This window comes from Ursus americanus, chromosome 29 (assembly GCF_024610735.1).
Source record: "Ursus americanus isolate L20-20 chromosome 29, mUrsAme1.1.p, whole genome shotgun sequence".
Lineage (NCBI taxonomy): Eukaryota > Metazoa > Chordata > Mammalia > Carnivora > Ursidae > Ursus > Ursus americanus.
Window position 1 is genome coordinate 25,270,578 of NC_142155.1, and position 14,511 is coordinate 25,285,088.

The window sequence follows — 14,511 nt, forward strand, 5'->3', positions numbered from 1 at the left end:
GGAGAAAAAGTGGGACATTTGAAACACAAACACAGAAAGTGGCTGATTTTCACTCTTTGTTTTGCATTCAAGGTCTGGTCTCTTTATATACCCTCAGTTTCGGCCACCTTGGGATAATGGCAGGGGCCCCACCCTGTTACAAAACTTCACAGTTTGGGGAAGTGCAGGTGGTGCCCAGGTAAGCTATGTTAGTTTTTGATTAAATTGTCATTTGTTTTCTCATGGGAATTTATTATATGTCTCTATTTAAAGGGAGCTGGTTTGGGAGCCATTGCAATATTATCACAGTGTGAAGGAGCAAACAAGCATCATAGGTGTGTGGAAGAGTTGTGGAATGAACAAATTCCTGCTCAGGAAGCCAGGGTCAGTTCATTTCCTCTATGGTGACTTTTCAGCCAGCTCTAATGGAAACAACAGAATCATAGAGATTTGCAAGCAGGAGGGATCATAGAGGTCATCCGTTCCTTACCTCCCATGTCTATTTAGAGATAAGAAATGAAGGCTCAGAAAGTAAAAGGATTTGTCAAAGGTCATGCAGTTAGTTAGTAACATAGCCTGGTGCAGAATCCAGACTCCAAATGTTGTGCGTTTGATATCTTAATATCCTGAATAATGTATGCTTCAATCTTAAGAAAAAAATGCTGTTCATCATTGGAATGCAAAAATTCCAGCTCAAGTAGCATTCTTACCTTTATTGATGAGCCACATTTTCTTCAAAAGGGAAAAAGTTCATGTTCAATCATTCACTTTTTATTACCGCAGTGATTTCTTATAAGGAAGCTTTGGATGCTCACTGTTAACAGCAAAATACAAAATTATCCAGGGTCACTATTTGGTGCAACACAGAGAAAATTACATACATTTGGTCTCTGCCACTTAGCAATCTGGAGCCTAAGATATGTAGATGAAAAAATATGTTTACAGGGCATTCAGGAAGTAGAATAAAAACATATAATTAAGTTACATTAAGAACGTTAGACATTTATCTCGCATATCGAACAAGAGGAAGAAAATTGTGGTTGGGGAAAGCCCAAAAATATATAATTAGGGTAACTAACAAGAAGAATCCCAATTATATTTAGTGTTTTGTTTTTATTTAACTTTATAAAGTACTTTGTTGCCTATGAACATTATGAATATAAGGGTGACAAATCCAGTGGAAACATTGGTTGAGTGCCGTCTTATGCAGAGAAGCAATTCATGCCTTACAGAGACTTATACTCTGTCTCCATGCTCTTGAATAGCCTTCTTCTAAAGGATATAACCTAGTAACATGAACATATTAAAAGATGATCATTAAGGTCAGTTTTCTCAAATTCTACAGTCATAAGTGCTACACCCATGAAAGAAAACACAGATCCTTAAAGATGAAACTCTTTATACTCAAATTTAATTAATCAGAAAGTTCAAATAATGAAAATGCTTTTGGAAGCTTATTTTGATGAAGAGAGTGAAGGAGAGTAATTAACATGATAGCAGGGATTTAAAAAGTAACTCCTACCAAAACAATCCTGAAAAAGAACGAGAGAGATTTACACTTCCTTATTTCAAAAATTACTATAAGGCAATAGCAATCAAGACAGTGTGGTATGGGCACAAGGATGGAAGTACAGATCAATGGGATAGAATTGAGAGTCCAGAAATAAACCCACACAACTGATGTCCGAAAAGGGTGCAAATACCATTCGGTGGGGGAAATAATAGCCTTCTCAACAAATGGTGCTGGAACAACTGGATAGTCACATACAAAGGAATGAAGTTGGATCCTTACCTCACACTATTTATAAAAATTGACTCAATAATGGATCAAAAACCTAAACATTAGAACAAAAACTATAAAACTCCTAGAAGAAAACAAAGGGGTAAATCTTCGTGACCTTGGATTTAGCTAAAGATTCTTGGCTATGACACCAAAAGAACAAGCAACAAAAGAAAAATGGATAAGTTGGATTTTATCAAAATTAAAAATGCTAATGTTTCAAAGGACCTCATCAGGAAAGTGAAAACGCCGTCTATCCAATGGGACACAGTATTTGCAAATGATATATCTGATACGGGATTTTTATCTAGAATATAGAAAAAACTCCTTACAACTCAACAGTAAAAAGACAACCCAATTTAAAAAAATGAGCAAAGGATCTGAATAGACACTTTTCCAAAGAAGATACACAAATGGCCAAAAGCATATAAAAAGATGTTCAACATAATTAGCTATTAGAGAAATACAAATCAAAACCACAGTGAGCTGCCACTTTACACTTTACTAGGACGACTAGAATCAAAATGGTAATAAGTGTTGATGAAGATGTGGAGAAATTAGAACCCTCACACACTGTTGGTGGGAATTTAAAATGGTCTAGATGGGTCGCCTGGGTGGCGCAGTCGTTAAGCGTCTGCCTTCCACTCAGGGCGTGATCCCGGCGTTCTGGGATCGAGCCCCACATTAGGCTCCTATGCTGGGAGGCTACTTCTCCCTCTCCCACTCCCCCTGCTTGTGTTCCCTCTCTCGCTGGCTGTCTCTGTCAAATAAATAAAAAAATCTTTAAAAAAAAATAAAATGGTCTAGATGTCTGGCAGTTCGTCACATGGTTGCACACAAAGATACTATATGATCTACCAACTCTACTCCTAGGTATGAATCCAAGAGAAATAAAACATAGATCCACAGAGAAACTTCTACTCAAATGTCTATAGCAGCGTTATTCATAATAACCGAAAGGTGGAAACAACCCAGATATTCACCATTGGATTAATGGATAAGTATAGTGTGGTCTATCAATCCAATGGACTATTACTTAGCCAGAAAAAGAAATGAAGTGCTGATACAGGCTACGCCATGGATGAACCCTGGAAACTTCATGTTCAGTGAAAGGAGCCAAATCCTATCTGTGTGATGTTGGGCAAATCCCATGATTTTTCTTCCTTCATGTGTAAAACGGAAAGAGTAATAGTGCCTAAAGGATAAGTTTGTTTTGAGAGTTAAGTAAGTGCCTGCATGTAACGTGCCCAGAAGAGTGCCTGGATGTTCGTGGGTACACAGTAACAGCTCTTATTCGTATCATTGTTAGTGAACAGGAGTAGGTGGTGATAGATCAGTGTTGGCAATAATGTCTCTGAAAATTTTAACGTTGAGAAATGCTTTCTGTATCCATCAAAAATGCATTGTGTTTAAGTTTCATAAACTTTCATTATTAGATATATCTGTATTCTTGTCATTAGACATGAGCATCGTGTATATGGATGCTTGATTAGAAGATTCCATTGGGTAAAATTCCTATTGTGTGTAAACATAAATTTATATTTATTTGATGATATTGATAGCTTGATAGCTAACATTTGGGATATTTTCTCATTTAATCATCTTAATAAACTTGAGGGAGCTGCACCATTATTACAGTGTTTTTTGAAGGTAAGAAAACTTTCTGGGTAGGAGTTAAAATACTTGTTAAAGTCATACAGCTAAGAATTGCTAGATTCCAACTCAGATAATCTGGCCTTTGTGCATGCATGTTAATAAGAGTTGAGAAGAATACCCGCTCCTCACCATGTTTCATAAATACAAAGCAATTCTTTTAGGAGAGAGAGAGAGAGGGAGAGAGAGAGGGAGAGAGAGAGGGAGAGAGAGAGAGATGAGAGCACCTTATGAAAGTATTCATACCACAAATAGGTGATTTTTGCTGTTATGTGTTGGTTTTCTTTTAAAGTCACCAGCTTTTCTAGCTAATGCTGGGTGTTCGTTGTTTTTAATTATGAGTATATTTGCCAGTACTTGGGCTGATGCCTGTAATTAGGTCACAACTGTTGTCAGGTTAACAGTTCAGATCATACCTATTTTGTTTAAATAAATCTTCGTGTCTTCAAAGATCTATCATTTTATAAAAGCTGTTGGTGCATACATAGTGGGATATGCAAGCTGTTTGATTCTTGAAAATTCGAACACAAAGACTGATTGACAGGTAGAAGCATGATACTGTGATAAATCAAGGCTACCAAAAATCAATCAATCAATCAATCAATCTATCAATCAAGACCATCTTGGCCTTAATAGGAAACTTCTACTTCAAGATACAAATGTAAATATGACCCTATTTAATAAATAGAGGAATGACTGTGTGAGGTTAATTGCTAGTCCAGACCTGCACCCTGATTTTAAAGATGGTTGAACTGAAGTCTAGGAAAAGATAAATGTCTTGCCCAGGATCATGTAGTTAGCTCCTATCAGTGCTAGTTCAAAACCAAGGGCTCTGTCCCCCAAACTAGAGGGATTCTTTCAACTCTAACAAACTAATTTTGCTAATACTCGATCCCTGTTTGGGCCCATTAACCCAAGTTGTCATGACTATATAGGCACATAACATATTTTGAGTCTGTAGTCATTCTGAATTACTTATTTCATATTTATAATTTTCTGATAATGTTAGTTAAGATATACTATACTGAGGAAAATGGTAAGTACTAGAATTCCTGGATGCTCTGTTTTTCTCTATTAATTTTGTGTGATTTGACAACTGCAAGTTTATTTTAGATATGTGAAGAATTCACACTGACATTTTTAATGTAACAGTTATTATGAGGAGAAATGAAGAGGACAGAGGGGATGTTACCGAAGGAGACTAGTTAGTGCTGACCTCACGGCAACTTTGGGATGTCTGTACAGATATTGATGGACAAAAGCTGCTTAAATATGGTATAGCATGCTTATTTATACTTAATCAATAATTAAAGAAGCTATAGGAAGTCTGCAAGAAAAAAAAAAAAACAAGCCTCAGACCTTTGCCATATCATATCCTGTTGTTTTATAGATTTTTAGAAGTAGCAATCTTCACCTGAAAAACTTCCAGGTTTATTCATGCAGAGATTTTGGAATTGACATCTTGGAAAGTGATGCAAATACTTCAGTTACTGACAGCTTATTACTTGGCCATTTTGCCCACAAGGTAAGTGCCTTAGTGTAGTTGTTTAAGGCTGTCCATCAAACAGAATCATATGTGCTAGGTTCCCTGGTGATCCAGAATATGTGATTTTAATAACAGTCTTCAGTGAATCTTGTGTTTAATTGGTAAAAGTTGGAAGAGCTTTTTATTTGCAACTGTGGTGATATTTATGATGAAATTCAAATATACACAAGGTTTCAATGTTATGAGTCCATATAAATCATAAAAGTCATGAGTAGCTTGCAGAATTCTTACTTGGTTGCTATTTAGCATTATTTTCATACCAATTCAATAATAAACCTAATGATTTTGGGTTAATTTATTCTAACCTCACAAGGATTATGGACTAGCATAACTCCACATTTTCTCTCTGTGTTATGGTTTGCCAAGTTTCAACGTCAACATTTTGTCTATAGGGTCCTTATTCTACTTAGAGTACCTCCCCACAAAGGAGGTAACATAAATTTACATTGTATTGTATACTAGGGTTTCTTAGATGATTCCGTAATACTTACCTAAGTGTGGGTTTCTACATGATAAACATCAGACTATAGATGACCTTTCTGCCACCACTGCATGGACAGGGTACCAGAATGTAGATGAGGCAAAAAAATTTCCCAGGTGTGAAACTAGAACTACTGGCTTCCCTTAAGGGAAGTCCATGATTGCCATTGGTCTTAGTGGGCTTCAGACCTGTAATGGGTCCCCTAAGTTCTTGTTTTTGAGGGAGTTACATGTATATTCATATCACATTGTCATAACAGAGATGGAAGAGATCTATGGTACTTCTAGAAACCAAGGAAAGAGCATTATCTTTAGTTTGTTCCTCAGTGCTTTGACCAATTGAAATTTAAATAATCATTGCCCTTTGTACTTCCCTTAGAGGTTACTTTCTATGTATAGATATAAATATTAAGGTTAAAAAATAATTTTCTTACCAAGCTTTATTTTCCTACGTTTAATTCTCAAACTTAGTTAAATCTTTTTTGAACCATCCTTTTCAGGAGGGAAATACCTGTCTGTTTTTCCTTTTCTCTGAAAGGATTACCACCTTGAGAGATGAATCTTCTTTTCAGATTGCAGAATTTTCAAGAAAGGATGGAACCCAGAAATAGATTCTATGATACTGGTAGATCAAAGGCCCTTAAATTCTTCAGAAATAACCTTAGAGAAGATGTTGAAAACAAAATGTCCACCAAGCTGAGTCACTAACTGTCCTGGTAAATTAATGTCACAACATCTTAATTGATATGATAGACACCATAATTAACAGGAGAGTGACATAAATTAAGATATAAATTATGACAAAAGGGTGCTTATCATAAGGTAATAAAAAATATTCCCGCCCCTGAGGTGTGATTCACCATGAAGCCAATTCAGCCAAGCAAGGATCGCTCAGTCTCTAAGAAAGTGCAGGACAAAAGTCCCTGGATAGATATTAAATGGTTAGTTCTAGGAGAGATCTAGATGCTGGTTGGGCATTCAAATCATAAAACCATGGAGCTGTAGAGCTAACTATGACTGAAGAGCTGATTTCGTTAGAACGCCTACATTTATAGGTAGAGTGATGGAAGATTTGGGAAGCCAAGCGATAGCCCAAGATCTACACCTAATACTGTGGAGCTGGGACCACCAGCATGTCCTCCCACTCCTGGCCAAACACTCTTCCAAACGCACATGGAAAATAGCTTTGGCAAGGAGCATTGCCTAGTCCAGTATTTTCTAAAGTGTTTTTCATGGAAGGCTAGTCCCAAGAGGGGATCTGAGAAAAACAAAATTCTTAGGTTAATTACATTTAAGATATGCTGTTTACAATACCTCCATTCCCAGACATTCACATTGCATATTCACACTTTCAAGGCTCTGTGAAGTTCTGAGGTTAAGAACAAAAGAGAAAAACATTTATGAATCTTTATTTCATGCAAGATTGCTCAGATTTGTTTGGGAACCACTTTATTGTCACGTGAAACTGTCTAGTTGTTGTTTTTTTTTTTTAAAAAAAAGGATGCCCGACCTTCTGTGGTTGTGGAACTCTGATTTTAGCTTCTATCTTTCGTGCCTGCCATTCCTTTAGGAATTAAGATTTTCAGAGAATGTGGCCTATCCATTCTTCGACCTTCCACCCACGCATACGTGGTAGCGCGCAATTACCAGTGAGTCCTATCCTAAAGCAAACACTTGTTTCCGGGAGAACTTTTTATTAAATGGAATTTTTCTCTTCTAAGCATAGCTGTGTATATGTTGGGACCCTCACACTCAACATTACCTTTCTATAGAGGTGGGTGGACTAACGTTCAGGGAGGATGGCTTTAAACACAAGGAAAGGAGATGCCTTCTCCTATCTCTATGCCCCCCAGTCTGGCTGTGTAGTTTGCTTATGCCTGTTGTCCTGACATCCTATTTCATTAGCATCCGCTTTCACTCTCAAAAGTGTTCTGATTTGGATGTAAATCATGGTCACCCTACTTTGGGAAGTCTCTGTGGGATGGTCGCCTTCTATTGTTATTGAAATTAATTTGAGCAGATGACAATATAACATACATCTTACTCAGACAGATGCTGATGGATGGCTTCATTCTTCCTACTATTTCTTGGAGGGGGAGGTTAGGTCCTATTTTTTGTGAATTTGTCTTCCTTAATTTAGACCTTTCATCCTTTTGTTTCTCTAAGTTCTGTTGTAGGGCCCTTTCTCTTCTCAATGTACTTGCTCTCCCTGGGCGAAATCTCATTTTCTCTAGTGGTTTCAATTATCCACATGCTGATGTCTTCCATATATTTGCATTTATTTCTACCATCTTACTTTGTGCTCCCAGTTGGCAATCAGTTTTCTTTCTTTCTTTCTTTTCTACTTTTCAAACTTGATTTGTCTTGCATTGAAGAGTATCTTTTTTTATATTTACTTATTTGAAAGTTACTCATTTTGTTATGATTATTTTAGTTATTGGACTTAAAGTTTCAACATGCCCTATCATCTGAATGAAGTCTAAATTACAACAGCACTGTTAAACTTTACCTGAGTAATGCAAGGACCTTAAACTCCTTTAACGTCTTTCTTCCCTCCCATCTTATATGTTACTTTTCTCTCGTATCCGTTCCACTTCTTAAAATAAATGTTTTATGGAAATATAACATTTATAGAGGAAAGTGCACCGATCACAAGTGAAGAACTCAATAGATTTTTATAAAGCAAAAACCATGTACATACCACCCAGATCAAGACATAGAATATATTACCTGTTCCTTTGAAATCCCTTCATTCCTCCTGCCACCCAACGCCCCACCCTAGCCCCCCAGCCAAAGGGGAAACCATTACTCAGACTTCTATAGACATAGATTAATTTGAATTCCATTTTTGGACTTTATATAAATGGAATCATAGAGTAATAATTCTTTTGTGCCTGGCTTCTTTGGCACAACATTATGTCTGTGAGATTTATACATGGTTTTATATTTTTTATATGTTACAATAATTTGTTCTTCCAATCACTATCACTATGTAGTATTTCACTTCATGACTATACCACAGTTTTTTAAAGGCATGTTGCTATTGATGGGCATGTGATTATTTTTAGTTTTGGGCTACTATCAATAATGATGTCATGAGCATTCTTCTGTATGTCTCTTGGTGTTCATGTGCATGCACTTCTGTCGAATATAGACCAAATTATAAAATTGCTGGCTCAGAGGTATCCCTGCAGCTTTAGTGAATCATGCTAGACAACAATTCCAAGTGTTTACACTTGCACGAGCAATTTTGGAGAAGGTTTTCACAGCTGCACCTCGAAATGGTTCTTGACCAACATGCTAGTTTTCCTGTGTGTCTCCCTAGTATTGGAGCTCTTGTTCCTCATTCCCACATTTTCCTCCTTTCTGTTTTAGTTCCTCATTTTATTAGAAGATAGCCTATAGGAAACTTCTTAACAAAGTCGGGGTCTATGAAAGGTAAGTATTTTGAGCTACTGACAGAGACCCCATTATTCATAGGTTGTTAGTCATGGAATAGCAGGTTGGCGTTCATTTTGACTTGACACTGGAAGGCTATGCTCCATTGTCTTCTAGCTTCTAGCATTGGGGTTGAATAGTTTAAGACACTCTGATTCTCGGTCTGTTATGTAACCTTTTAAGTTTTCTTCTTTGGAAGTTTTTAAAATCTTGTCCCTGGTATTTTGCAGTTTCAGGATGATGTCTCTTGTGAAACTTTTTGTTCTAACAACTGTGTTAGGCACTGAATGGGATGTTGCAATTTAGAAAATCTATCTTTCCCTTCTGAGACATTTTCTTCAGTCATTTTTTTGATAATTCTCTCCTCATGTTTATCTTTCTTCTTTTCTCTTTTCTTTTCTTTTCTTTCTCTCTCTCTCTCTCTCTCTTTCTTGAAAGTATTATTATTTGGGTATTGGGTCTCCTCTATTGCTTTTCTACTTAGTGTTCTGATTAGTCAACTGTCTTTTTATTCTATTTTCAGGGCTATTTCCTCAATTTTTTTTTTTTTATTGAATTGATTATTTCTGCTCTCTCATTTTTGTTCTTTTTTCTTTTCTGAAAAATCCTTTTGGGGGGGTTCTTCTTGTTCTGTGGACATAATATACTTATTTCCCTGAGGTTTTTAATGTTAGTGTTTAAGTGTCCTTCTGATTTCTGTACTGGCTTTGTCTCCACTGGTTTGCTTTTCTTCTTTCTTTTCAGCACTGTCTTTCATGGTGGAGGCCCCTGACAGATTTCTGGTGATTCTCAGGTATACAATTATTTTTAAGAGTAGAAGAGTAAAATACTAACAACTCGATTGGCCAGAGTTTTTTGAAGAGATTTTGTGGAAAATACGAGAAGCAGTTTTCGTTTCTTTTTAGATTTTTCTTATTTTTATTTTTTATATTAACATACAGTAAAACTAATTTTTTTGATGTAGCATTCTATGATTTTAAGCATATATAAAGATTAGTGTAACCACCACCACCATCATGACCACAATGAAGATCCAAAACAGTTGTTTCAACCCCAAAAAACTGCCTCAGGCTCCATCTTTTTTTTTTTTTTTTTTTTAAAGATTTTATTTATTTATTTGACAGGATACAGACAGCCAGCGAGAGAGGGAACACAAGCAGGGGGAGTGGGAGAGGAAGAAGCAGGCTCATAGCGGAGGAGCCTGATGTGGGGCTCGATCCCAGAACGCCGGGATCACGCCCTGAGCCGAAGGCAGACACTTAACCGCTGTGCCACCCAGGCGCCCCCAGGCTCCATCTTTGTAGCCAAATCCTCCTCTCAGGTCTAGCCCCAGGGCAAGGGGGGGGGGAATCTCTAATCTATTGTCTGTCACTATAGTTTTGTCTTTTGAATAATCATCTAAATGGAATCAGATAGCAGGCAACCTTTTGAAACTGGCTTCTTTCACTCTCAAATGCCTTTGGGATTTACCTAACTTGTTGAAAGAAGCAGGAGTTTTTCCTTATTATTGCTGGGTAGTACTCCACTCTATGGATGTGGCACAGTGTTTAATCCATTCATTTGTTTAAAGACATTTGAGTTGTTTCCAGATTTGGTGATTACAAATGGAACTGTTACCATCATTTGTGTAAGGTCTTTGTATGAACATAAATTTTCATTTACCTAGGAGTTAAATTGCTAAGTCATATGATAAGAGTTTGTTTACCCTGATAAGAAACTGCCAACCTATATTCCATAGTGGCTGTGGAAACTGACAGCACTTGCTCTCATCACTCTTTTTTATTTAATCATTCTAATGTGTGTGTAGTGTATCCTATCTTGATCCTTTGTCATATTTGTGATTTGTAAATATTTTTTCCCACTCTATAGTTTGTCTTTTTATTCTCTTGTTTTTATTTGTGCATTACAAATTGTATTTCATGTGGCCAGTTCTTTTCTTTTTTTTCTTTCCAAATCATAGGGAAGCCTGTGTATGTCAGCTGGGATCAAAACTCCCAAAAGATGGGAACTGATAATATCTAACACAACCTTTGTTAATTTTGATCTCACTGACTGCGTGTCCATCAGGACCTGTGCCGGCTGTTCCCGGGGACAGGGTAAGTTTTTTGAAGAGATAAGACAGACACTAAAGAAGGCCCACATTCAAGAAAATGTGATAAATAGTGATAAAACTTTTGTGAGTCATCATTTCTTTCGGTTATAAGATTGCGTCAGTAGAAACTGCTGCTCTGATCGCCTGAAAGAAATCCTATAGGAGGCCAGGTACTCCCAGTATGACTCTTGTAGCCCTCCATTCTTTCCCTATGATGGCATCTGTCTTACTCCATCTTTATGGTGCCCCATCTCTGTTGGACTCTGAGCTTCACAAAGGCAGGGACCCTGTCTCCCCTGCTCAGAGGTTTATCATTAGTCCCAGCAGCTTGGTGCCCATTAGGCCGTTCATTGATTGAATAAATGAAGTTGAGTGGATAGACATATGGGTATAAACTAACACACACGCAATCTTTCTTAAAAGAGCCAGAATTCGGTACTTTATGTTTTCAACAGCCCAAGGCTTGTTGTATACACAAAGAGAACCATAGGAATTCTCGTTCACTTGTTAACCACATCTCTGAGGTGGTGAGAAATACCTTGAAGGACTCATGGGCCAAGGTGAAAAGAAGTAGAGAGCAATCTAGTTGATTTGATCATTGTAAACAGCCAAACCAAGTAATTCAAGTAAATATGCTCTTGTGGTTTGATTCACCAATTTAGATAATTGTTTGTTTTTTTAATTAAATGAATAATCAGTAAGTCTCCACTTTACTTTTTTTTTTCTGTATAGGCAGAGTCAGAGACTGTTTTTTTTTTTTTTTTGGGTGGCATCTGAGTTTAAGATTGTAGAAATAATAATAGGAATAAAAAATGCCTTATGGCATTCCCTTCAAATTACAATCCCTCAGTTCTTTAATAGCTTCACTGTTTCATATCATTCATGAGACCCTGAAGAAAAGCATACTACTCTTTATGACCTCGAATCTCTTCTCACTGGATGATCTGGGCTAAGCTGTCTCTTTCATTTACTTAAAAACTGTCCATTCCAGGTTCTGTCTGAGGAACTGGGGTGTACAAAGATGAAAAAACACATAATTCTTCTCTTCCAGGATCTCTTGACCTAGACACAAAAATAAATTTAAGCCAGTCACTGTAGTAAGTGTGATGAGTCCAGTCCTAGAGAACTGAACAAGGTCAGTGAAGGAGCAAGAAAGGGGTCAGGCAAGGTTTTATAGAGGTGGCTCTTGAGCAGGGTTTTGAAAGACAAATAGAAATTTGCAAGGGGACACAGGCAGAGAAAATTTTCTAGGAATTAGGAACAGCATATGCAAACATTCCAACAGGACCTAGTGGTAGAGGGGTGGGTGGTTGTGGTATTAGATGAACTATATAAGTTGCAAGAGGTGGAATCCTGGAGTCTCGAATGCATGACAATTCACTGCATGGACTCTACTGGGATGCGGAATGAAAACATCGGGGCCACTAATTATTTGTATCTTACTCTTTTTATTTTCCTTTTATATTTTATAATGTATATTTTATAATGTACATAACACAGAAATATAGTAGCATATGTACTGAGGTCCTATATGTACTCAGTTTTTACATTTTAATAATGGGGCTGTGGGAATTTGAGGGACCTGGCCGCTGGACCAGCAGCAGTACTGATGAATCACATGCAGGTGGGGTGAGAGAAAGACCACAAACAGTGTAGCCCTACTGCTAATACTTAAAAAGTGTGCTATTATTGCGATTTGCCCACATGGCTGATTGAACGTTGCTTTTGAGGGTGAATGCTTGAAATACGAGCCTCATAACAGATAGAGTTAGACTCCCTATAGAAGAACGAGAGCAGAAAGATGGAAAGACTGAACCACGACCCCTTTACTAATAACTAGTAAATTAGTGTTCTGTATCTTTATTTCCCATTGTACCTGTTTCTCACCCTTCGTGCTATTGGTACTTTAGGCTGGATAATTTTTGGTTGTGGGGACTGTCCCATGCAGTGAGGATGTTTAGCGGCCTCCCTGCCTCTACCCACCAGATGCCAGTAGCCCTGCCATTGACCCAGCTGTGACAGCCAACCATGGTTCCAAACAGTGCCAGATGTCCCTAGAGGGCAAACCCAGTCTGGTTGAAAATCACTGCCCTAGAATACAGGCAGCATGAAGGCAGTGCCAATCCCGCTCTTGCTCCCTTCTGTGTCTCTAGCGCATACCACAGAGCCTGGCATACAACAAACTCTCATGATTTTCTTTTCCTTGAATAAATAAGCAAGTGAATGGTAACTGTACAAATAGGCAGTTTAAAGTACTAAAAAATCCCAGTGAATTCAGCTGTCATTTGTTGTAATAGTCTTTTGGGCCATGTGTAATGGTCTTTCTGTTTTCCGATTTATAGGTGGATTTACTGTGAAGACCAACCAGCTGAAATTTATAAACTCTCCCAACTTAGTAGCATTTCCATTTCCTCATGCAGCAATTTTGGAAGACTTGGATGGGTCTCTATCTGGGAGAAACAGAAGTCATATTCTTCCTTCTATGGAAACCCTCCCAGCTTCTTGTTTGGTCAATGCAGGCTTCAGTCAGATTGTTCATGGCAGTGTCTGTGGGGAAGATGTTCTCTTTCATCGGATGTCTATTGGTTTGTAAGTTGACTTCACCATACTTTTCGGCTTGCCAATGAGCATGCATATATTGTTCAGGCTGTTGGGGTTTATAGAAGGGAAACTTTTCTAGATTCTATTAGAAGTATTTAGTTCTATAAAAATGATATGGGAATGCTTTTGACAGCTGTCAAATCATGTTTATGGTCATTTTAGGCTGATTCAAGTGGCAGCTAACTTTCAATATCAGTGGACCAGATCCCAAAGCCCATGACCACTTATTGACATTTTGAGCCGATGGTTTCTTCTTGAAAAGATTTGCAACCAATGGAGAATTTGAAAAGTATTTAAATTAGAAGTATTATTAAAAAAATTCCAATAATGTCCATTCTCATTTATATACATGTACTCTCCCCAAGCTCTTTTTAAGTGTTCAGTATGCTCTGGGGAAGCAATTGCTGATGCCTTCCTATTACTTGCAAAGTTGCTCCACTCCAGTTCATTTTCCTTGTTAATTTCATGAACTATTGGATCTGCACAATACATTTCCTATTAATATTGGAGCAAGGACTCCTTGGTTATGCTAGTCAAACTACCATTAAGTCAGCAGCTAGGCTGTTTATAATGCATAATAGGATTGCTTCTGCCCTCTTAAATTTCCAGGTAATGATTGCTGAGTGTCTAGGGTTCTATCTTTTACCTATTTCAAATGCATTGCATATATTTAGCCACACTTCTTTCCTTCCATTGTTTTAAGTGTCCTAACTGCATGAATATTAAGTCAAGTGATTCAGCCAGACAATGTTGGCATCTTATTTAAGCAGGTAAACTCCATGGTAAGTCAATGCAATCAGGACCGTGCATTTTGATTCTTTTTTAGAAGCCATAGCAACACACTGCTAGCATTGGCTAGTCTGAAAACTTACCACTTTTGCTTTCTCAACTGCTTATTATTCTTTCAGATGTTAATGGGCCTAATTCTGGTGAGCAAAATAG

At 37.5% G+C, this 14,511-nt stretch overlaps 1 protein-coding gene across 32 annotated transcripts in view; it reads left to right on the forward strand.

Moving 5' to 3' along the window:
• PKHD1 (PKHD1 ciliary IPT domain containing fibrocystin/polyductin) overlaps window positions 1-14,511 on the forward strand; it is a 513,811-nt gene that overhangs the window by 200,781 nt on the left and 298,519 nt on the right. For all 32 annotated transcript variants that reach the window (XR_015722268.1, XR_015722269.1, XR_015722271.1 and 29 more), the window contains 4 exons: window positions 73-178; window positions 4,803-4,937; window positions 10,837-10,972; window positions 13,311-13,557. Coding sequence is in view for 23 of the 32 variants with exons in the window: in XM_087857019.1 (XP_087713145.1) it covers window positions 73-178; window positions 4,803-4,937; window positions 10,837-10,972; window positions 13,311-13,557 (624 nt within the window). In the remaining 9 variants the exon portion in view is untranslated. The remainder of the gene's footprint in view (window positions 1-72; window positions 179-4,802; window positions 4,938-10,836; window positions 10,973-13,310; window positions 13,558-14,511) is intronic.